The sequence below is a fragment of the Leucoraja erinacea genome, chromosome 1 (genome assembly GCF_028641065.1).
Source record: "Leucoraja erinacea ecotype New England chromosome 1, Leri_hhj_1, whole genome shotgun sequence".
In the NCBI taxonomy this organism is placed as follows: domain Eukaryota; kingdom Metazoa; phylum Chordata; class Chondrichthyes; order Rajiformes; family Rajidae; genus Leucoraja; species Leucoraja erinaceus.
The window spans coordinates 86,499,937-86,523,159 of NC_073377.1; the positions used below are offsets into that span (position 1 = coordinate 86,499,937).

The following is a 23,223-nucleotide window of genomic DNA, read 5'->3' on the forward strand; positions in this document are numbered from 1 at the left end:
CCCTTATTCTTAAACTGTGGCCCCTGGTTCTGGACTCCCCCAACATCGGGAACATGTTTCCTGCCTCTAGTGTGTCCAAACCCTTAATAATCTTATATGTTTCAATAAGATCCCCTCATCCTTGTAAACTCCAGAGTATACAAGCCCAACAGCTCCATTCACTCAGAATATGGCAGCCCCGCCATCCCTCAATAGCAAGAATGTCCTTTCACAAATTAGGGGACCAAAACTGCACACAATACTCCAGGTATGGTTTCATTAGGGTCCTACACAACTGCAGAAGGAACTCTTTGCTCCTATATTCAACTCCTGTTGTTATAAAGGCCAACATGCCATTCACTGCCTGCTGTACCTGCATGCTTACTTTCATTGACTGATGAACAAGGACCCCCAGGTCCCATTGTACTGCCCCTTATCCCAACTTGACACAATTTAGATAGTAATCTGCCTTCCTGTTTTTGCTACCAAAGTGGATAACCTTACATTTATCCACATTAAACTGCATCTGCCATGCATCTACCCACTCACCCAACCTGTCCAAGTCACACTGCATTCACATAGCGTCCTCCTCACAGTTCACACTGCCACCCAGCTTTGTGTCATCTGCAAATTTGCAAATGTTACTTTTAATCCCTTCATCTAAATCATTGATGTATATTGTAAATAGCTGCGGTCCCAGCACCGAGTCTTGCGGTACCCCACTAGTCACTGCCTGCCATTCTGAAAGGGACCTATTAATCCCTACACTTTGTTTCCTGTCTACCAACCAATGTTCTATCCATGTCAGCACTCTACCCCCAATACCATGTGCCCTAATTTTGCCCATTAATCTCCTATGTGGGATCTTATCAAATGCTTTCTGAAAGTCCGGGTACACTACATCCACTGTCTCTCCCTTGTCCATTTTCCGAGTTACATACTCAAAAAATTCCAGATGATTAGTCAAGCATGAATTCACCTTCGTACATCCATGCTGACTCAGGCCGATCTTGTTACTGCTATCCAAATGTGCTGCTATTTCATCTTTTATAATTGACTCCAGCATCTTCCCCACCACCGATGTCAGGCTAACTGGTCTATAATTCCTCGTTTTCTCTCTCCCACTTTTCTTGAAAAGTGCAATAACATTAGCTACCCTCCAATCCACAGGAACTGATCCTGAATCTATAGAACATTGAAAAAGTATTACCAATGTGTCCATAATATATAGAGTCACTTCCTTAAGTACCCTGGGATGCAGAGCATCAGGCCCTGGGGATTTATCAGCCTTCAGTCCCATCAGTCTATCCAGCACCATTTCCTGCCTAATGTGGATTTCATTCAGTTCCTCCGTCACCCCAGATCCTCTGGCCATTAGCATATCAGGAAGGTTGTTTGTGTCCTTCTTAATGAAATACAGACTAATAAAAACTTGAAGTGCAGTGTAGGTCATTCAAGGATTTTTGGTCTTAACAGAACATCTATTAGATTAATATCAATTTCAATATCAGTTTTATTCGTCGCTTGCACATAAAATGCAAGTGAAATGAATTTTCCAGCAGCGGTACAATGATAAAAAGAACACACAAAAACACAATAAAAAAATTTAACACAAACACATCCACCACTGTGGTGGAAGGCACAAAATTTGGCCAGTCCTCCTCCATTTTCCCCCATGGTCAGGACCTCAACCCTCCGCAGCTGCCACTGCGAGCGTTCAGAAGTTCAGACAAGGTAAAATCCAGATATAGTCCAGGTAAGTCCCGAGTCGGGCGGTGCTTCCCCACTGGAGAACGCGGCTTCAGATTGGTGTTAGCCGCAGGCCGGCAGACGAAGATTTAAAAAGTTCCCGCCATGCCGCAGCCAGAAGCACCACAGACCGCAGGGCCGGCGGTCAGAGCTCCTCTCCAGGGGTCCCAGCAAGGGACCCCGCTCCTGATGGTAAGACCCCGGCGCGCCCGTGGCAGAAGTAGGCCGCGGGCCGGCAGTCGGAGCTTCTTCTTCTCCCGGGTCCAAACGAGGGATCCCAGGCTACGAACGCCGCGCCAGCTGAAGCTCCGCAGATCGCGGCTTCAGGCCGTTACAGGCCAGCGAACAGAGCACTCCCCTCCGGCGAGGGCTCACCCGCTCCACGATGAGAGTCCGCACTGCACTTGCCACTGAAGCCCCGGGCACGTCTCCGGGAAAGGCCACACCGATCCTTGCTGTTAGGCCACGGGGAAGGCGACATGGAAAAAGTCGCCTCTCCATGGAGGAGGCAAACAAAACGGTTTCCCCCTTACCGCCCCACACCACCCCCCACACAAGATACAGAGAGACACCAAAACCACACATTAGGACATTAAAAAAAACTAAAAAGTTGAAAAAACTAACACGCTGCTGGCAGGGCTGCCGGCTTGCAGCGCCCCCACCGACTGATGATTGTTTAAATACAACCTCTTTTCACTAATTACCTGCAAGGAATCTCTCTTTTTGCATATGCTGTGGCAAATGCAGATTTTTCACTTAATGGATTGCCAAACTGAAAAATAAATATTGACATGTTAAATCAGAGTAATTACAGTAAAACTCATGACCAACATGATACAATATAGTATATTATAAAAAAAACAATTATTTAAATCATCCTCACACAATGTGATAAAATACACTTAGCCCTTCTGCTGATCACAATACATGAGATGTTACCATGTGTGCCCGTATCAGATGGAATTCTCAGCATAAACATTTGGAGAATATATAAGAATTGTGCATCAATATCATTGCCTTATTAAGCAGATATCTTAGTGTATTACGTTGTATATCAGCAGCAATACAACATATACAGGCTTAGATTTTGTGCAGTAGAGAATTCTGTGATAGCACAAGATGAACAGAGGTAAGCAATCTAACTAACGGTTTATCTCCTTAATCACGATTTAAAGATTGAGAAGGAACTAGACACAGAAAACAGTCAAATCAGGTACAGTGAGAAATATAATGTGGGCCACATTGAATAATTTCTCAAACTAGTGCAGGGATCACAACGTGTGATTAACATTAATCCATTGCTCTCAATATAAACTGTAAGCCAAATTCATGCTGCTCTCTGATTTTCACGGTTGCTGTTTGCAGCCATTAATAACCGTGTTATTTGTTGGCTCATTGCCTCCACAAGGCACTCCATTTTTCTTGTAGCTCACATTGCATGAAACAAAGGATATGTTACTTAAAAGTATGCATTGCAGCTGTCGCAGAAGCTTGCCCAAGTATTCTGGAGCTAATCGCCCGCCAAACAACAAAGACATAAACTTATTCAGCTTGTATTTTTGTATTGCTGTTTAAAAAAAGCTTTTGATGGTTAATAACCAGAAGCTAGCTTAGGTTTTCTCTTTTTAACTCTGAATTAGGGTGACCTCTCCAATACAGCAGTGAGAAGTGAGCTGTGGGACATAAAATGGATCATCTGTCGCAACCTGGAACGATCCAGAGGCCAAGAGGTTGAGAGGCTGTGACCAAGATTCAAGATTCAAGAGAGTTTATTGTCATGTGTCTCAGATAGGACAATTAAATTCTTGCTTTGTTTCAACGCAACAGAATATAGTAGGCATAAATAAATACAGAACAGATCAGTGTAACCATATACCAGTGAATTTATATATTAAATAAATAAATAAAAGGGGGGCTTTCTGGAGCGCCAGTATGGGTGTTGTGGGCTGAAGGGACTGGTTTCCAGAGGGCTAGTATGCAAATTGTGCGCCAAATGGATTCTTGGGCTGGCGTCTCAGTCAATCAAGCCTGTTGTGCTGGCAACTCAGTTTGCCATACATACTGTGATGCAGTTGGTAAGGATGCTCACAGATGGACCTTCTTCAGTCTCCTCAGGAAGAAGAGACGCTGGCTGGAAGGGTGGATGGGGGTGTGCGTGCCGCCTCTGGACTTCCTGAAGTCTACAATGGTAGTTGACTGGACCTCACGGCTAAGGCCAATCCTTGAAATTCTATTTCAACAGCAGGGTATAGAAGCCACCAAATTCAAGTGCAGTTTTGTCTAACCTCACACCACTTCTAGCAGGGTGCAAGGCCACCAAATTCAAGTGCACTTTCATACCATTTGAAGTAGGGTGCAAAACCACTAATGACAGCGAGTCATGTCCTCTCCCTCCTCCATCTTGCAGAGACCGAGCCACACCCACATTTCCCGGTTTTATAACCCCCCCCCCCCCCCCACTGGAAAAGGTGTGGCTTTCATGGAGTGATTGACAGGAGAGAGATTCTCAACATTTTTAAAAAAAACTAATAACACTTTTATTTTTCATTGATGGGAAGAATTTTCGGCACCTGCTCAGCGGAGGGGGACTGAGTAAGATGGTCAAAAATCACAGCCGTAAGTGGTAGCGTTTTATCTAAAATCAAAATACAGGGCAAAAAGGAAGTAAGTGCATTTACAGAAGTGCCTTTTAACTTCAAGCCAAAGCACCCAAGCCACCATTTGCAGTAAGTAGTGCATTTCAACTTCATGCCACCATTTGCAGTAAGTGGTGCCTTTCAACTTCAAGCCAATGCTCCCAAGCCACCATTTGCAGTAAGTAGTGCCTGTCAAGGGCTCATGCCACCATTTGCAGTCAAGTGCTGTGCCTTTCACTCACTCACGGCTGGAGGGCTGGTAGTTGGCTAATCCTTGAAATTCCAAAGCTCCCAAGCCACCACTGCAGTTTCTTACCACTTCTAGCAAGGTGCAAGGCCACCAAATTCAAGTGCAGTAAAAGTAGTGCCTTTCAACTTCATGCCACCATTTGCAGTGCCTTTCAACTTAATGCCAAAGCACCCAAAAAAAAAACTACAATTTTATTTTTCAGTAAGTAGTGTCTTTCAACTTCAAGCCAAAGCAACCAATCCACCATTTGCAGTCAGTAGTTCTGTTCAATTTAATGCCACAACCACCCAAGCATACCATTTGCAGTAAGTAGTGCCTTTCAACTTCATGCCACCATTTGTAGTAAGTGGTGCCTTTCAACTTCAAGCCAATGCACCCCCCACCCCCCATTTGCAGTAAGTAGTGACTTTCAACTTCAAGCCAAAGCACACCAAGCCACGCCCAAGCCACCATTTGCAGTAAGTAGTGCCTTTCAACTTCAAGCCAAAGCAACCAAGCCACCATTTGCAGTAAGTAGTGCCTTTCAACTTCAAGCCAAAGCAACCAATCCACCATTTGCAGTAAGTAGTGCCTTTCAACTTCATGCCACCATTTGCAGTAAGTGGTGCCTTTCAATTTCAAGACACACCCAAGCCAACCAGGGGTCTATTGGTTGTAAAGTTTTCAAAAATAGAACGAATAGAACCATTTTTTGCAAGCTTTAGAACCAATAGACATTTTTTGCAAGCTTTAGAACCAATAGAGACACTTTTTGCAAGCTTTAGAATCAATAGACATTTTTTGCAAGCTTTAGAACCAATAGACATTTTTTTGCAAGCTTTAGAACCAATAGACATTGTTTTGCAAGCTTTAGAACCAATAGACATTTTTTGCAAGCTTTAGAACCAATAGACACTTTTTGCAAGCTTTAGAAGCAATAGACACTTTTTTGCAAGCTTTAGAACCAATAGAGACATTTTTTTTGCAAGCTTTAGAACCAATAGACATTTTTTTGCAAGCTTTAGAACCAATAGACACATTCTGCAAGCATTTTAGAACCACTAAGGGCACTTACATTTGAGTAGACATGTGTTCAGTGTTATTCACAGCTCAGAGAAACGTGACCCTCTGCCTTCCTCCATCTTGAAGAGACTGTGTGGCACACCACTTCCTGGTTTTATAGTCCCTCCCCCCTGCCGCCAGCGGGGGCAGCAGAGAGAATGGGGAATTTTATAAAAACATTAATATCTCTGTCATTTTTAATCGACGGGATAAATCCTCAGCACACATGCGGCGGAGGGGGGCTCTGAGCAAGGTGGCCAAAAATGGCGGCCGTAGGTGGCGGCGTTCTCTCAGAAATCGCAGCACAAATGGCCAAAACCGGTCAAGAACAGACTTTTAGTAATATAGATATATATATACACACATAAATAAACAGATAAAGTGCAATCTGTTTATTTATGTGTGTATATATATATATTCATTGGTATATGGTCACACTGATCTGTTCTGCTCGGTAAATGTCAGTGTGAACAAATTATACATTTTCAGCACTGAGCATTAAAACAACAGAAGTTCGTTGGAAATTGAATTAGTAAAACCTGATTAACTTACGAATAAATAAGAACTGTTATTTTCCTAACCGGCGAGGTTGAAAATATCACTACTGAATCTTTAAACCACCACATGCCCACAAGGGCTGGAGCAGAGACGTCTAGGTGACCTCGTTTGAGGGCGATGGAAGTTTAGCCAGTGGGGACACGACTGTTGACATTATTTGTGTGTGTTTTAACTGGAATAAAGGTGTTGGGGCAGGCAGAAATTCTACAGAAAGCCAGAAAACAAACCTCGTTTGACATTAAAACATCCAAAATCACTCCATTCCAGGTTAAGCCAATTGTATAACTGTTTTGATTTTGGTCCAAGAGATATCTAAAAGGATTTCTACACCTGAAATCGCAGTCCCTTTAGACTCCAATATTTTGGATTGGAATTGTTACTAGGATCTCAAAGGTACTATGATAGCGTCCTAAATCTTCTTTCCAGTCTCCAGCACTGTATTTTCAGACTGAAATATCATTAATTGCAGGAAGTTGCATCCAAACTTAGGTAAGAGCTAGTAGCAATCTATGGAAACTTACTGCATTTATGGTTTTTGGGTTCAATCGATCACTGGGTCTAGGATGTGGTTTAACTGTGGGCACTGCAGAGCTACTTGTTGCTGCTGCTGATGCCTTCTTCCTCTTTACTTCAATTTTAGTTTTCTCATGAGACAAGGACGACATTATTTCCACATAGCCTCCAACTGCAAGAAAAAATAGATGGTGAGACTTCTGGCGAGGGATGACAAGATGGTCAATTGCTTTACATAGTTCAAGAGATACAATAAACTTTACCTAGATATCAGTAACCTAACATTCACTAATTTTGTACGGTATTCTATAACAGTATAGTAAATGTCCTCAAATTAATCGGTCTTTGGGAGAGAAGAGTGTTTTTGTCTTTTTAAATAATTCAACAGCCAGCAATGATCAACATACAACTGCCACAAGAGACTGACACAAAAATTATGAAAAAAGCTTTTACTGAAGTAGCTTGACCATTAAATTCTTGTGAAGACGTCATTTCACCAATCATTCCGATTAAGCCATGGAGAAAAAAATAATTTGTGTCCCATGACTTTATCATTGCCATAAGACAGAGAAGCGGAGTAGTGTCTTTCCTTATGTTGGTGAACTTGTCCTTAAATGTATTCTTATTTTCAGTAATCTTTGGGATAGTGGCATTTCAACACACCACTGAAAATTCCTCCATTAATTTCCTATGAGGGTCATTGCACTTTCCGTTGTAAGCCATATTACAGCTAGAATTACATCAACAGAGCCTTATCTATTGTTAATCATCTTGCAGCACGGTTATGTATCCAACATTTACTGTTCACAATTCTGCTTTCCCTGCTAACAGAAATGTGTGTTCTTTTAATAATTTTAAACATTTCTAATTTTGAATTCTTCTCAGTGACAATGATGATTAAAAAAAAGTAACTCACCACAATTTTGATGCAAATCCATCCCATATGCAATTAGCTCTTTCTAAAATAATTTGAATGGTATAACAGCAACTTCATTTGAAAGGGCCAATGTCACCAACTAGCCAATCTAGTCCTTTATCTGTAAGGTGGCACTTGAATTACTGGAACATTTCCCGTCTCAGATCAGTTCAGTTTTGTTTATTGTCACGTGTACTGAGGTAAGTGAAAAATTTTAGGTACAGTGATAAGGTTTAATTACAATGAAATGCTTTAGGTTCAGTGAAAAGCTTTCCATAATTTACTTGATGCTGTTTTCTTTGAAGGAAAATCGTAAAAAAGTGTGGTGATTGTTGTGCTCCTGGGCAAGTGTAGAAAATAATTGTAATTATTACATCCAGCTTAGTAACCCAAATATCTTCTGCAGCCATCCATAGAGGTTAAACCACAAAAAGTGCAAATCTACAGTTCTTGAAAATGTAATTTGCACTTGTCTGTATCACTGACCATGACCACTGACTAAATATAGTAAAGATCCAATCATATAGGGGGCATTGTGATGCCATTCCAGCCTATTTAAATTCTATTAATACATTTTTAAATTATTTTTTTAGATATTACACAGTAGTATAATAAATGAATGTGAAGGGAGTATGGAACTCGGAGGGCTGGTGAGTGGAAAGACTGGCACACAGAACCTGGTGAGCCAAGTGGCAAACATTTGGATCGCGGAATATGTGTAGAAAGGAGCTGCAGAAGCTGGTTTGTTCAGTAGACACAAAATGCTGTAGTAACTCAGTGGGTCAGGCAGCATCTCTGGAATATAAGGATGGGTGATGTATCGGGTCAGGAATGTCACCCATCCTTTTTTTCCAGCGATGCTGCCTGACCCTCTAAGTTACCCCAGCACTTTTGCCACCCCCTACGGGATCCCACCACTGGCCACATCTTCCAATCTCCTCCCCGTTCGGCTTTCTGCAGAGACCGCTCCCTCCGTAACTTCTTGGTCAATTCGTCCCTTCCCACCCAAACCACCCACTACCCTGGTACTTTCCCTTGCAACCGCAGGAAATACTACACTTGTCGCTTTACCTCCCCCCTTGACTCCATGCAAGGACCCAAGCAGTCTTTCCAGGTGAGACAAAGATTTACCTGCACCTCCTGCAACCTCATCTATTGCATCCGCTGCTCTAGATGTCAAATGCTCTACATCGGTGAGATCAAGCGCAGGCTTGGCAATCGCTTCGCCCAACACCTCCGCACAATCCACATTAACCAACCTGATTCCCGGTGACTCAGTACTTCAACTCCCCCTCCCATTCTGAATCCCACCTTTCTGTCCTGGGTCTCCTCCATGGCCAGAGTGAGTCCCACCACAAATTGCAGGAGTAGCACCTCATATTTCGCTTGGGTAGTTTACACCCCAGTGGTATGAACATTGACTTCTCCAATTTCAGGTAGTCCTTGCTTTTTCCCTCCTTCCCCTCCCCAACCCAGCTCTCCCACAGCCCACTGTCTCCGCCCCTTCCTTTCTTCTTCCCGCCCCCACATCAGTCTGAAGAAGGGTCTCGACCCGATACCTCACCTATTCCTTCGCTCCATAGATGCTGCCTCACCCGCTGAGTTTCTGCAGCATTTTTGTCTCCCTAGCACTTTGTGTTCATCTTTGGGATCTCTGAATAGTCGGATAGCACATCAGTGGAGTTTTACAGACAATGCTAATTTCAGAACCTTGAGAACTTAATTAACCCAGTTACTGACCACTTGACAAATCATGCCTGAGTATTGTCTAGGTCTAGATTCTGCATGCTGCTTCATTTGCTGAGGAGTTGCAAATGGAAATAGACATCAGCAACATGCACCCTCCTTATGTTATGAGGAAGGAAGGTCAACGATGAAACAGCCAATGTTATTGGCCCAAGGATACTGGCCTGAGGAACTCCTGCAGTCATGTCTGGGGTTGTGAAGATTAACTGTCAGCAACCACATCCACTTTTATGCAACTTGTGAATCAACCAATAAAGTGTTTTCCTCATGATGCCCATTAGCTTCAGTTTTATCAAGTCCCCCTGATGCCAGAAAATCACTGCCATTAGGGCAAGATCAAGGACCATCACTCTCATTTCATCCTTAAAATTCAGCATGAAACGGCCTGCTGAGAGATCCTGGCAAACTCCCAAATGAGCATCAATGTGCAGATTATTGGTGAGTAATTGTCCTTGATAGCACTGTTCATTGACGACCTCTAACATTTTGCTGATGGTTCAGTGACATTATTTAGGTTGTATTTGTAAATCACTTTGTGATCAGGACATACCTAGAGATCTATTCGCACTGTTGGATAAGATGCCAGTATTGCAACTATTTGTTTAATTGTTTGGTTTGAGGCTCACTAACGTGAAGATTTTCTGTACCACACCCTCTTTTGTCTCTACTTATCACCTAACAGCTACTACATCATCCTTTACCAAATCAACCATCCTCCCCTCCCCATCCCTTTCTACTTTCTGCAGGGATCACTCCTCCATTACTCTCCAGTTCACTCATCCTTCCCCACTCTCTCGTCCCTGACCCCTGGTACTTTCACTACAACCATAAGAGGTACACCACTTGTCCCCGCATTTCTCAACCCCTTCCCATCCCACAGCTCACAGTTACACCCCTCCACTTTTCTATTTCCCATCATCTCTCTTATGTTTCCACTTATCACCTTCCTCACTCATCAGATTCCAGCTTCTTCTGCCTCCTTCATCTCCACTTCTCACGTTCCAGACACCGTCTCTACTCCCGCCTGCCTCCATCTGCACCTTTTTTCTTTCTCCTCCGTTTTTACCCATCACCCAAAAGCCGCCATCTTGCAACTCCACCAGTCCTATATCTGGCTCCATCTGCCCACCATTCCTCTCTTCACCTGGTTCTATCTATCTTCTACCAGCCCCTGCCTCACCGCTATCTCTCACCTCGTTATACTGGATATCTACCTTCTGCACTCAGTCCTGATGCAGTTCGCAATCCAAAATATCGACCATTCGCTCAGCCTCCTCAGATGCTGCCTGACCCACTGAATTAGAGTCATAGTCATACAGGGAGGAAACAGGCCCATTGACCCAACCTACCTGCACCAACCAACATGTCCCATCTACACTAGTCCCACCTGCCTGAATTTGGCCGATATCCCTCTAAACCTATCCTATACATGTACTTGTCTCAATGTTTCTAAATGTTGCCATAGTACCTACCTCAACTACCTCCTCTGGCAGCTCATCCCATATACCTGTCACCCTTTGTGTCAAAAAGGTTACCCCTTAAGTTCCTATTAAATCTTTCCCCCATTACCTTAAACCCAAGTCCACTGATTCTTGATTCTCCAACTCTGGGCAAGAGACTGTGCATTTACCCAATCTATTCCTGTCACAATTTTGTACACTTCTATCAAATTATCTCTCATCCCCCTCTGCTCCAATGAATAGAGTCCTAGCCTGCTCAACTGCTCCCTATAGCTCAGGTACTCAAGTCCTGGCAACATTCTTGTAAATTTGCTCTGCACTCTTTCAAGCTTGACAACATCTTCCCTATAACATGGTGCACAAAACTGAACACAATACTCAAAATGGGACCTCACCACCATCTTATATAACTGCAGCATGACTGCATATATAATTACATCTTATTTTACTACAACACAGTGCCTGTACCCTGTTTCCTCCAGATTCCTGTAATCTCCTCTGTTTCCACGGATACAATATTAAAAATCAAGGCATGCTAGAAACTTAATTATCTTGTCCTATACTCTTCACTATATCCAATGCTCTCAACTATTTTCATATATCACGTTGAGTGAATTGAATTAGTTGTAGACTGGGTTTATGATAGTGCGGACCACAGGTGGAAGCCAAGATGGAATCATCCACTCAGCACGTCTGTCAAATGTGGTACCAATGTTTCAGCCTTATCTTTAGCTGCTTGAAGAGTGGAAACTTCTCTTCCAATTAGTTGCTTAGTTATCCACCACCATTAATTACTATATGTAGTAGGACTACAGAGCTTTGAAGAAGTTCAAATGCTGTGTTGAAAGCACTGCTAGTACACCCCATTTTTAGGTGCACTCGGCTTTGCTCCTGGCATGTCCTCTTTCACTTCTCAATGAACCAGGATTGATCGTAAACAGATTCTGAAACAAATGTATTTTTATTGCAAATTACAAAGACAACTATGACAGCTTTGGCTGCATTGGCTCTCTGCCTGAAATGTTTTACAAGAATGATCAAATATCAAATTTAGATTGGCATAATATTCAAAATGATCTCTAGGGAAAGGAAGGTGTAATAACTTTGATATCCGAAAATAATGGCCTGTACAAAAAAAAATTAAACACTGTTGACATTAGAAAGATTCCCTACTGTCTGGTCAGTGCTTTTGTATTAATTGCTGTAAATATTGCACGGTGTGCTCTTTCGTATACACTTAGCTTAAGAAGGAAATTGAAAGGCATCACAAAGTAGCTGCAGCTGCTAATAAACAAAAGATATTCCAAATGTCATCACATGAAAAAGTGACTTTTTGCAAATCAATTATTTTCTGTCAGTAAATTCAGATTACCACAAGAAGATGTTTGACTACCAAATCAAAGCTAGGAGTTAAAGCACAGAAGTACAAGCTTTGGCCATTTCAAATTAAAACAGAAAGTAAAACATTAAATAAGATGACTGGAATGAAATAAATATGACCATTCTGATTAAGCCTTTAGAAATTGAATTCCATAAACTTCTGGCTGTCCGAATTAGATAGGTACACTCACTAAAATAGGTACTTGAATAAGGAAATTGGAACATCTAGTATTGCTTCTACATATTCAAATAAATCAAGCCAACATTGCTGTCGGACAGTCCATAAAATAGACAAATTACCATATGGTCAAGAATTGATTAAAAAGACTAACTTCTTTTTTTTAACATAACTGACTTTGGGAAACATTGGAAGTGCAGATACAGGAAAATGTATTAACTTTTACTTAAAACTACACTGTGATTCTTGCCCAAACCCAAATTCTCTCAGGTAAAAAAAAAGCAAAAGATTTGAATTTGACAAAGGGGTGCATACAGTTGTGTTCTCTTTAGCAAAATATATTGAGGTGTCAAGTTGGTTACACTTTGGCGCCATCACATGGAAGAACAATGTATTGATCTTTTAACAATGAACTGAATTTCCACAAAATAGGAAAATTACACAACGTAATTTGCAAGATTATATTCAAAACAATTATCGACACTGTGAAACTTGTTATTACATGACAAAGCACTTGGGTAAAGAACAAAGAAGAGTCTCAAAGAATGACAAAAGGCGGGGAAATATGGAGGAAAAAGGATGAGGCGAAGAGAATTAAAGCCAAGACAAGAAGACAACTAGCAGAATTTTGGTGGAGGCTGTGATGATGGGGCAGAGCCTGGCATCATCAGTGTGTGAAATGTATCTTACGTGGTCATTGAAATGAAAAGCCAGTGTCCAAATGTAAAGGAAATGGAAACATGAATTATTGAGGAACTCCAGAAATAGCAGAGTAGGACAAGGAGAATAAACCATTCCTGAACACAGAGAAAAGTGCATTGTAACAGCTCACCAAAGAAAAGAGGCATGGCACAAGAAGTGACATGCGACCATTCATGTCAAAACACATAGAGGAGGATGAATAATTGCCCCAAAAAATTAAATCTTCAGAAGCATGAGATTAGAGTTCAAAAAATGTAGTTGTCGGAACATCCAGAGATTCCAGGTAATTTCTGTAATAGCAAACAATTTGAGAAGCAAAAAGGCAGTCCATCGATTCATGATGTTCAACCAGACTTTGCAATGAAATACAATCAAGAAATAAATTCAAGAATTCAATAAATTCAAACACAAAATAAATTTGTTCACATTTACAGCAATTAATAGATAAATCCGGTGGGCGGCGCGACTCTGGTCAGCAGCGGCCTCTGCAGTCTGTCCGCGTTTTATTATTTTCTGTCTGTGTTTTTATGTAGTTTTTGTTATTTTTTGTTGGGGTGTGTGTGTGGGGGGGTTGGGGTGGGAAACTTTTTAAATCTCTCCCTGCACGGGAGACCCGACCTTTTCTCGTCGGGTTTCCGTTGTCGTTGGGGCCGCAATGAGGAGCGGCCTCCAACAGGAAGAGACCGGGGACTCTGGTGCTACGACTCACCGTCGCCGTCGCGGGGCTGGCCGAGTCCGGAGCGGGTGGAGCGGTGGTGGAGCGCTGCTGCTGCTGCTGCGGCCCGACCGGAGAGTCGGAGGCTCCAACGGCAGGTCTGTGGACGGCGGCACCGGGAGCCCGCGGGTCCCTGGAGGGAGACCGCTTTTCAGGGCTCTCGCAACGGCGACTTCCCCCGCCCGAGTTGCGGGGTCGAAGAGCTCCTGGAGCGGGGCCTACATCACTGCCCCGCGCGGCTTGGAATGGCCGCGGGACTCTGCGAGCGCACACCGGGGGCTCTAACACCAAGACCCGGTGTGCGACCTCGCACCACCCGGCGTGGCTTTAATGGCCGCGGGACAATCGCCATCGCCAGCCGGGGGCTTTGACTTTGACTCTGACATGGGGGGGGAGAGTGCAGTGGAGAGATAAGTTTATTTGGCCTTCCATCACAGCGATGTGATGGATGTTTATGTAAATTATGTTGTGTCTTGGGTCTATGTGTTTGTAATGTATGGCTGCAGAAACGGCATTTCGTTTGGACCTCAAGGGGTCCAAATGACAATTAAATGTATCTTGTATCTTGTATAAAAGAGTAAGCCGCAACAGGGCCAATATTTTATCATACTAACAGTATGGCACCTTATCAATTGATAAATACCAAGTCAGATGATCTACATCTCAGAATTGTGAAAGAGATGATGATGGACATAGTGCATGGCAGTCCGAAGGTGGTCTACGATGGCTGTGGTCGCCCCCCCCTTTTTTTTCCAGAGTAAAAAAAAATCCAGAGTGAAAAAAAAAATTGGGGCGCAATATTTATTTATTCTACGCCAGGACAGAGAGAGCCTTGCCTTTGGGCTCCTTGGCCCTCTTGCAGCCATACAGCCACTGGATGACCCTGGTGTTACACTCGATGACCGAGAGGGCAGAGGCTTGATTTCCCCCGGAACGGCTCGTTGCTGCAGACTTCAAATTTTGTCCCATTTTTGAAGATTTGCATTAATAACTCGAGAAATAAAGCATGAAATTTTAAGATATGGCAATTTTGGACTCCAGGGGAAAAATCTGTACCAGAATATGTAAAAATGGTACCGTTAGCGCGTCGTTTTTTCGAGAAGATGTGATTATACACAAACAAACACACACACATCCAAGATTAGACTTTTAATAGTTACTCAACCAAATGGGACCTGTTGGGTCCTGTCCCCTCAACACTAACCACCTCCACGCACACACGCTAATCACTACCCCACACACACACACACATACTAACCACCCCCCCTTGATATTATATTATTATTAATTCGCTCCTTTTACCCCATCCCCTGCCATATCCACTCACGCATAGCCCCCAACACACAGGCCTGGCTAGGGAGGGAGAGAGGGCAGGGGCAGAGAGAGGGCAGGGGCAGAGGGAGGGCAGGGGAATAGTCAGAGAGAGGGCAGAGTCCGAGAGAGGGCAGGATCAGAGAGAGGGCAGGGGCAGAGAGAGGGCAGGGGCAGGGGGAGGGGCAGGGGGCAGCACAGGGGCAGGGGGAGGCCGAGGGCAGGGGGAGGATGGAGGGCAGGGGGGCAGGGGCAGAGGGCAGAGGGCAGGGGCAGAGGGGGGGGGGCAGGGGCAGGGAGCGGGAGGGAGGGGGTCAGAGAGGGAGGGGGTTAGAGTTTGAGGGTGGGGGGTGCGGCATCACAGGGGAGGGCTGGTTCTCGAACGCAACACTCCCTCACTCCAGCTCTGAGCTCCAGCTCCGGGCTCCAGCTCCGGGCTCTGGGCTACAGCTGCAGGCAAGATCTATTGTGATGTCATCAGCGAAAGCGCCGGTTTATTTTCTAAATTTGATCGAATTTGTGAACATTTTCATAAATAACTCGAGAAATAAAGAACAACATTTTCAGGTAAGGCAATTTCGGACTCCAGAATTTGATTTTAAAAAAATGTATACAACAATGATCCCAATCATCCCATTCCACCGACTCATTACTCTTGACTCAACCAAAATTATTTCTGAAATATTGGTCATAAATTCAGTGCAGAAATGCCCCAAAATGAGGCTCAGAATGCACCAGAGTGCATCTAAAACCCCAGCGCGCACATTTTTTCACATAAAATATTTGTAATCTTGTCATGCCACCCCACTTTGTGAAAAGTTTTGTATGAGCCTGTAGTGGAGAGTGGTTACCACCTTGCAAAAAGCTATAGATCCTGGAATGGTTTCTGCATATCAGAGGATAGCGACCATGACCCTACAATCTCGTAGGGAAGGTGATAAATCAGGGAGCTATTGCCCTATTCGGCTGACTAGCAGTTTTGAAAATGTCCTTCTCAGATTAGCAGGCTGCAACTTGTGGGGGACCACAAAAATCAGTGATAGGGATCCAACTATTCACAATCATTTGGCTGAGTGGTAAGTAAGATATCCGTGTTTCGTGATGATGCAAAGCTAATTAGGAATGTAATATAGACCGAGTAATATAAAAATGGTTTCACGTGGATATAAACAATCTTAAGTGTGTAACTACAATATAGGAGAAGGTGCATGTAGAAAAATGTTCCTAGGTATAAATATCACCAAAAGTGTGTCTTGGTCCAGCTAAATTGATGCTATGGCCAAGAAAACACATGAACTACACTATTTCCTCAAGAGTTGTGGATGCAGCCCAATCTCTCACCCAAACCAGCCTGCCTCCCGTTGACTCCATCTACACCATACTGTCAAATAACACAATAAAGGTGTAAGAAGGACCTGCAGATGCTGGTTTACACCAAAGACAGACAAAATGCTGGGTAACTCAGTGAGTCAGGCAGCATCCCTGGAGAAAAGGAATAAGTGACATTTCAGGTTGAGACCTGACAGGTCTGATGAAGTGTGCCAAACCAAAACATCACCTATTCCTTTTCTCCAGGGATGCTGCCTGACCCTCTGAGTTACTCCAGCATTTGTATATATCTTTTAACACAATAAAGGACCGCTCACACCCCAGTCATCCTCCCCTCTCACATCATGTAGAAGGTACAAATGCTCTAAAGTATATACCACCAGATTTAGGAACAGCTTCCACCCCACTATTAGCAGACTCTTGAATTGACATCTAATAAACCAAGCATGAATTCCTGATCTCCCAATTTACCTCCATGTGGCCCTTGCACTTTCTCTGCAGCTGCAACACTACATTCTGCATTCTGTTTATTTAACTTTCTCTATCACCTGGTGTATTCATATATGATATTATTGTACTCATGCATAGTATAATTTAGCTGAATAGTACACACATGTTTCTCACTGTTTCTCAGTACATGTGATAATAATAATAAACCAGTACAAATATGTCCATCAGTAGAGAAATGATGAGAGCCTGCAAAATATAAATGTTCAAGATGATCTGGAAGTCCTTGCACACAAATCACCGAAAGCAAACATGCCAGCAGAGCAAGTAATTTAGATAGCAAATAGAGTTGATTTTATTGTAAATGATTTGAATGTTTCCAAACAAGCAAAAATGATTTAAAAGATCAGCTGCTCTGAACTGTTTTCACATTAAGTAAAATGAAGCATTTTGGAGACACAAAGAGAGGTTGGGACTGAAATTAAAATGTAGCATTTCCATGAGAAGCTTTAGGAACTGATTTTGACTGCAATTAGCAGATTAAAGAAACATATCAAACAATTATCCAAGTAATAAAAATACAAGAAACATACAAATATCAGGTGTAAAAACATGGAGCATAAAACATGATATTTTCCAAATGATTTCCCCCTCTCCACAACATATTTTGCTCCTTTATTTTTCTCTCCTGCATCATTACTTTCATCCCACTTGCTGACATTGTCCCCACTCCTATTCCCCTCCATTTTCTCAATATACAATGCCAGCTTCTTTCCTCCTCCCACACACACTTCCTCTCCACACTTTGGCATCTCCAAATGACCCTCAATCAACAATCTTCCTTGTTCCTCTCTTGCTTCTCACCTATTCCTCTCTTACCTCTCCTTCACCATCATTATCCCTCATCTGAACCTTCCCTTCCACATCTCTTTTTTGCACCCCTCTCTTTCCTGCACCACCTCCATCTGATTTCCCCTCCCGTACCTTTTTTCTTCTTCACACCCATTCCCTTCCTCCTTTACTTTCAATTGTACCTTCCTCTCAGGCGTCTTCATCTGAATTGCCCTCCCCACTATGCTTCTCTTCCTCCGACTTTCACCTTACTCAATTCCGCATTCACCTTCCCTCCTGCACTTCCATATTCGCCTTTCACCATCCCTGCCTTCACCGTCCCACAGCGTTCCACTGTCCCTGACCCTCTCTCCCTCCCTCCTGTCCACTCGTACAGCTCCTTTCCCTCCCTCTATCCCCCCCCCAACCTCCCCTCCCCCTCCTCTATCCCTCTATACCCCCAATCTCCCCTTCCATAGAAACATAGAAACATAGAAAATAGGTGCAGGAGTAGGCCATTCGGCCCTTCGAGCCTGCACCACCATTCAATACGATCATGGCTGATCATCCAACTCAGTATCCCGTACCTGCCTTCTCTCCATACCCTCTGATCCCTTTTAGCCACAAGGGCCACATCTAACTCCCTCTTAAATATAGCCAATGAACTGGCCTCAACTACCCTCTGTGCCAGTGAATTCCAGAGATTCGCCACTCTCTGTGTAAACAATGTTTTCCTCATCTCGGTCCTAAATGATTTCCCCCTTATCCTTAAACTGTGACCCCTTGTCCTGGACTTCCCCAACATCGGGAACAATCTTCCTGCATCTAGCCTGTCCAACACCTTAAGAATTTTGTAAGTATTCCCTCCCTCATCCCTCCTCCTCCTTCTCGCCCATCTCCCCCTAACGTGGACCACACCTCCTCTCACTCACCCCTTCCCTTCTCCCTCCACCTCCCCCTTCACCTGGCCGCCGCCTCTGCTCCAACTATCTCTCCCCTCTCCTCCTCCTCCTCACCTCCGCCGTCGCCGCCGCTTCCCCGTTGCCCGGCAGCGGTTCCCTCTCCCTACGGAACCCGCTGGGGTTTCGGCTCCGAGCGCGATTCTCAAAACCGTTCCCTCACCCTGATCACAGCCACGCTCCGCAGGCTCACGTTTACCGCCGGGTAGAATCATTGCTCCATTTGTGCTCACGTCGCTGGTTACATTTGGTTCCTTTCAACTCATTTATTTTAAATGTGTTTTCTTCGACTCTCTGTCGACTTTTCCTGCTCCATAATGTTGGCAACTCTTTCCTGCAAACCTAAAATCGGTGCACTCTGAAGTTGGTCCCCACAGCATGCATTTTGCGCACAAAAACCAAGACCAATTTTCCTCCCAGGTTCTTAAGTCAATCTTTCTCACAACAAGAGCAGTTGATATCTGGAACTCACTGCCAGATGAAGGTAGAATCAGCTACAATCACTGCCATCAGGCATTTAGACAGATAAATTGGTAATGCACGGAAATATACCATCTTAATGCAGGGCAAATGGGATTAGTGGGTTAAAAGATTGACATGGATAAGGTGGGTTGATGAGCGCATTTCTGCTGAATCATATATGACAGTAAGAAATGCAGCATTAACCACATATTCCCAATGCATCATAATAGAGTGAGCCTGGAGAATCTGACATCTTTTGTTAGGTAAAGGTACAGTAGAATAAATGGGATTTCAGTTAGAAATTAACCATATTCCAAGTCTCCTAGATAGTACCTTCCAAACTCACAACCTCTACCAGCTACAACAAGGGCAGCAAAAGCACAGGCACACCACCACCTAGAGGTTGTCCTCCAAGTGACACACATTCCTGATTTGAAAATATATCACCAATTATTAACTTATCTCAGTATTTTATACACATCAATAAGATCACCCCTCATCCTCCTGCGCTCCAAGGAATATAGTCCCAGCCTATTCAACCTCTCCCTAATGCTCAGATCCTTTAGCCCCGGCAACATCCTTATAAATCTTTACTGCATTATTATAGTTTTTTTTGTGTGTACGTATGTGTGCGTATGTGTGTATATATATATATATATATATATATATGCTAGACTAAGTGCGACCCATTGGGTCCCAGCATCACACGGGAGGGCTTGTCACCAACGCAATATTCCACGTCTCCACCAATTCCAATATTGCTCGCCAGTGGGGAGGAGCTTTCTGTTGCACTAGTATGGGTGTTGCGGGCCGAAAATACTGGTTTCCAGAGGACTAATATAGACATTGTGGGGCGAATGGATTCTTGGGCTGGCAGCCAAATGTTGCAACGATTTTAAAAGCCAAGCCAAGGCAAATAATTTGGCTGCAGTCATCCAACAACCAAAATTCATTTTGTGAACACAAACTTTTTAAAAAGGCGAGGCAAACAATTGGGCAGCAGCCACCTGACAACCAAAATTTATTTTGTGAACACAAACTTTTTAAAAAGGTGCGGCAAACAATTGGGGAGCAGCCACCCGAAAACCATAATTCATTTTGTGAACACAAACTTTTTTAAAAGGAGAGGAAAACAATTGGGCAGCAGCCAATACCTTCATACATCATCAGGGGTGCTTTCTGCACCCATGTAGAACTCATTGATTTCATTAACTTGACCACTCACTTCCATCCTGACCTCAAATTCACTTAGACTATCTCTGACACCATTCTTCTCTTTCTAGATTGAGAGTTCCACATTGATGCACAGGTAATATAGGTCTGCAAACAGAATTGAGCTTAGATTGTCATGTCAGTGCACCACGATGTATTGACCAGAAAGCAGATGCTGCCACCTTTCCCCATGCCTGAGGATTCACTACACTTCATACAATAAGTAGATAATCCCTCATGGTGTACTACAGGGAATGGGTGAATCAGAGTTAAGCCATGTTTCAGTAAAACAAAGAACACAAATGTCCCTGATGTTCCTCTGAAATAACAGCCTTGCTCTTAGCTCCTCCAGCTTCTTTATGTGTATCTGAACATTGGTTGGAAGTAGGCTGGTGGCCGGGATCTCCGTCGTTTCAGCTGCACAATGGAGCACCAACCCCCACCCCCCCTCCTCCCCCCACACACACACACATACACACCCCACCGACTGATATGCATCCTTGCTTTGTTCGCACTCACAGCAGTGCCAGTAATGTAAATTCTAATAAAGATCAGTATTTCCGAGAGTTCCTTCTAAGTAGCAATGATTGAGAAGAAATTCAGCAATGGAATTAATGACTTCCTTAGGGCTGTTGAGAATGTGGAGTCCACTAACAAAGGTAATGGTTAAAGTGAATAGAATAGATACGTTTTAGATAGGTGCAAATATGTGGGATCATAGGATCATAATTGTACAATGTATATGAGGAAAGATAGAAAGAGGTTTGAGCGGAGTGTGGTTATGATATGGGTAGATTACTTGTTTAAGAAGAAACTGCAAATGCTGGAAAAATCAAAAGTAGACAAAAAAAGGCTGGAGAAACTCCTTTTCTCCATTGAAAACGCAGCATCTATGGAGAAATAGAATAGAATATAGAATAGTTTCTTTATTGTCATTGTAACATGAACCATGTACAACAAAATTTTAAAATGTCAGCCAGTCAGTGCACCATTCAAACATTTCTAAAAGCTAACGATACATACAAGATAAAATATTAAAAGATAAACAACTAAAATAAATATCACGAAAATAGCACGCATAAACACCCAACCCTCCATCCTTCTGTCGATTTCACAGTGTACCACAGTCCCTTAGTATGTATCGCCCCTGCGTTCCTTGGCGGCTACATTTAGTGCTTTTATAGCAGTGGGGTAAAAACTGTTTTTTAGTCTGTTCGTCCTTGTCGTAGGCGATGGCGTAGGCGATGTTTCGGGTTGAGACCCTTCTTCAGACTCAGTCACAAAGTAGATTACTTTGTGCTTGATGTAAAATAAAATATTAAAATATCCAGGACATTGATAAAATAAAATGTCAGGTGAAATTTCTTTACCAAGATAAATGGTTAAAATATGTAATTTATGTACCTTAGCAGAATAGGCAGCTGTGCTAAATTTCTATGTTTTGCATCATGTGCAAATCCATATTAGGCGTTAACTCTTTTCCATTGAGAAAACACAAAGCTAACATTGCATTGTGTTTAAGAAGGAACTGCAGATGCTGGAAAATCGAAGGTACACAAAAAAGCTGGAGAAACTCAGCGGGTGCAGCAGCATATAACCATATAACAATATAACAATTACAGCATGGAAACAGACCATCTCGACCCTTCTAATCCGTGCTGAACACGTATTTTCCCCTAGTCCCATATACCTGCGCTCAGACCATAACCCTCCATTCCTTTCCCGTCCATATAACTATCCAATTTATTTTTAAATGATAAAAACGAACCTGCCTCCACCACCTTCACTGGAAGCTCATTCCACACAGCCACCACTCTCTGAGTAAAGAAGTTCCTCCTCATGTTACCCCTAAACTTCTGTCCCTTAATTCTCAAGTCATGTCCCCTTGTTTGAATCTTCCCTACTCTCAGTGGGAAAAGCTTATCCACGTCAACTCTGTCTATCCTTCTCATCATTTTAAAGACCTCTATCAAGTCCCCCCTTAACCTTCTGCGCTGCAAAGAATAAAGCCCTAACTTGTTCAACCATTCTCTGTAACTTAGTTGCTGAAACCCAAGCAACATTCTAGTAAATCTCCTCTGTACTCTCTCTATTTTGTTTACATCCTTCCTATAATTAGGCGACCAAAATTGTACACCATACTCCAGAATTGGCCTCACCAATGCCTTGTACAATTTTAACATTACATCCCAACTTCTATGCTCAATGCTCTGATTTATAAAGGCCAGCACACCAAAAGCTTTCTTTACCACCCTATCTACATGAGATTCCACTTTCAGGGAAATGTGCACAGTTATTCCCAGATCCCTCTGTTCACCTGCATTCTTCAATTCCCTACCATTTACCATGTACGTCCTATTTTGATTGTCCTGCCAAGATGTAGCACCTCACACTTATCAGCATTAAACTCCATCTGCCATCTTTCAGCCCACTCTTCCAACCGGCATAAATCTCTCTGTAGACTTTGAAAATCTACTGCATTATCCAGCATCTATGGAGCGAAGGAAATAGGCAACGTTTCGGGCCGAAACCCTTCTTCAGACATTGCAGTTTTGTTAGCTTTCCAGCCTTAAGAGGTACTAAGAAACGTGGTGGTTCCAATCGGTAAATCGCAGCTCAAGTGACCTAGGTCGACTTTGGTGCTGTCTCTGCAGAGTCTTCACAGTTTCCGTCTGACAGCATGGTTTTCTGCTGGGTGCTCTGGCATTCTCCCACATACCAAAGATTAAAAAGGTTAAGAATAAGGGGTAGGCCTTATAAGCGAGTTTGGTATCTCGATAAACGTAAGGATTGGATGGATTTTTCAAAGGTTATTCGGGATTTTAAAAAAGCGAGTGCAGCGCTGTATA

The 23,223-nt window shown here is 43.1% G+C and overlaps 1 protein-coding gene across 4 annotated transcripts in view; it reads right to left on the minus strand.

Annotated features, from left to right (window-relative positions):
* The window catches only part of LOC129698890 (PACRG-like protein), a 105,691-nt gene that overhangs the window by 14,413 nt on the left and 68,055 nt on the right, over positions 1–23,223 (minus strand). Inside the window, exons 1-3 of one of the 4 annotated variants that reach the window (XM_055638315.1) lie at positions 18,900–18,930; positions 6,735–6,898; positions 2,433–2,500 (exon numbers count right to left, since the gene is read on the minus strand). In XM_055638315.1, the coding sequence (XP_055494290.1) occupies positions 2,433–2,500; positions 6,735–6,898; positions 18,900–18,915 (248 nt within the window). In that variant the 5' untranslated portion in view covers positions 18,916–18,930. Of the gene's footprint in view, positions 1–2,432; positions 2,501–6,734; positions 6,899–7,642; positions 7,680–18,863; positions 18,931–23,223 lie in introns of those variants that run through there. The other 3 variants (XM_055638299.1, XM_055638307.1, XM_055638320.1) reach the window with 3 other exon arrangements.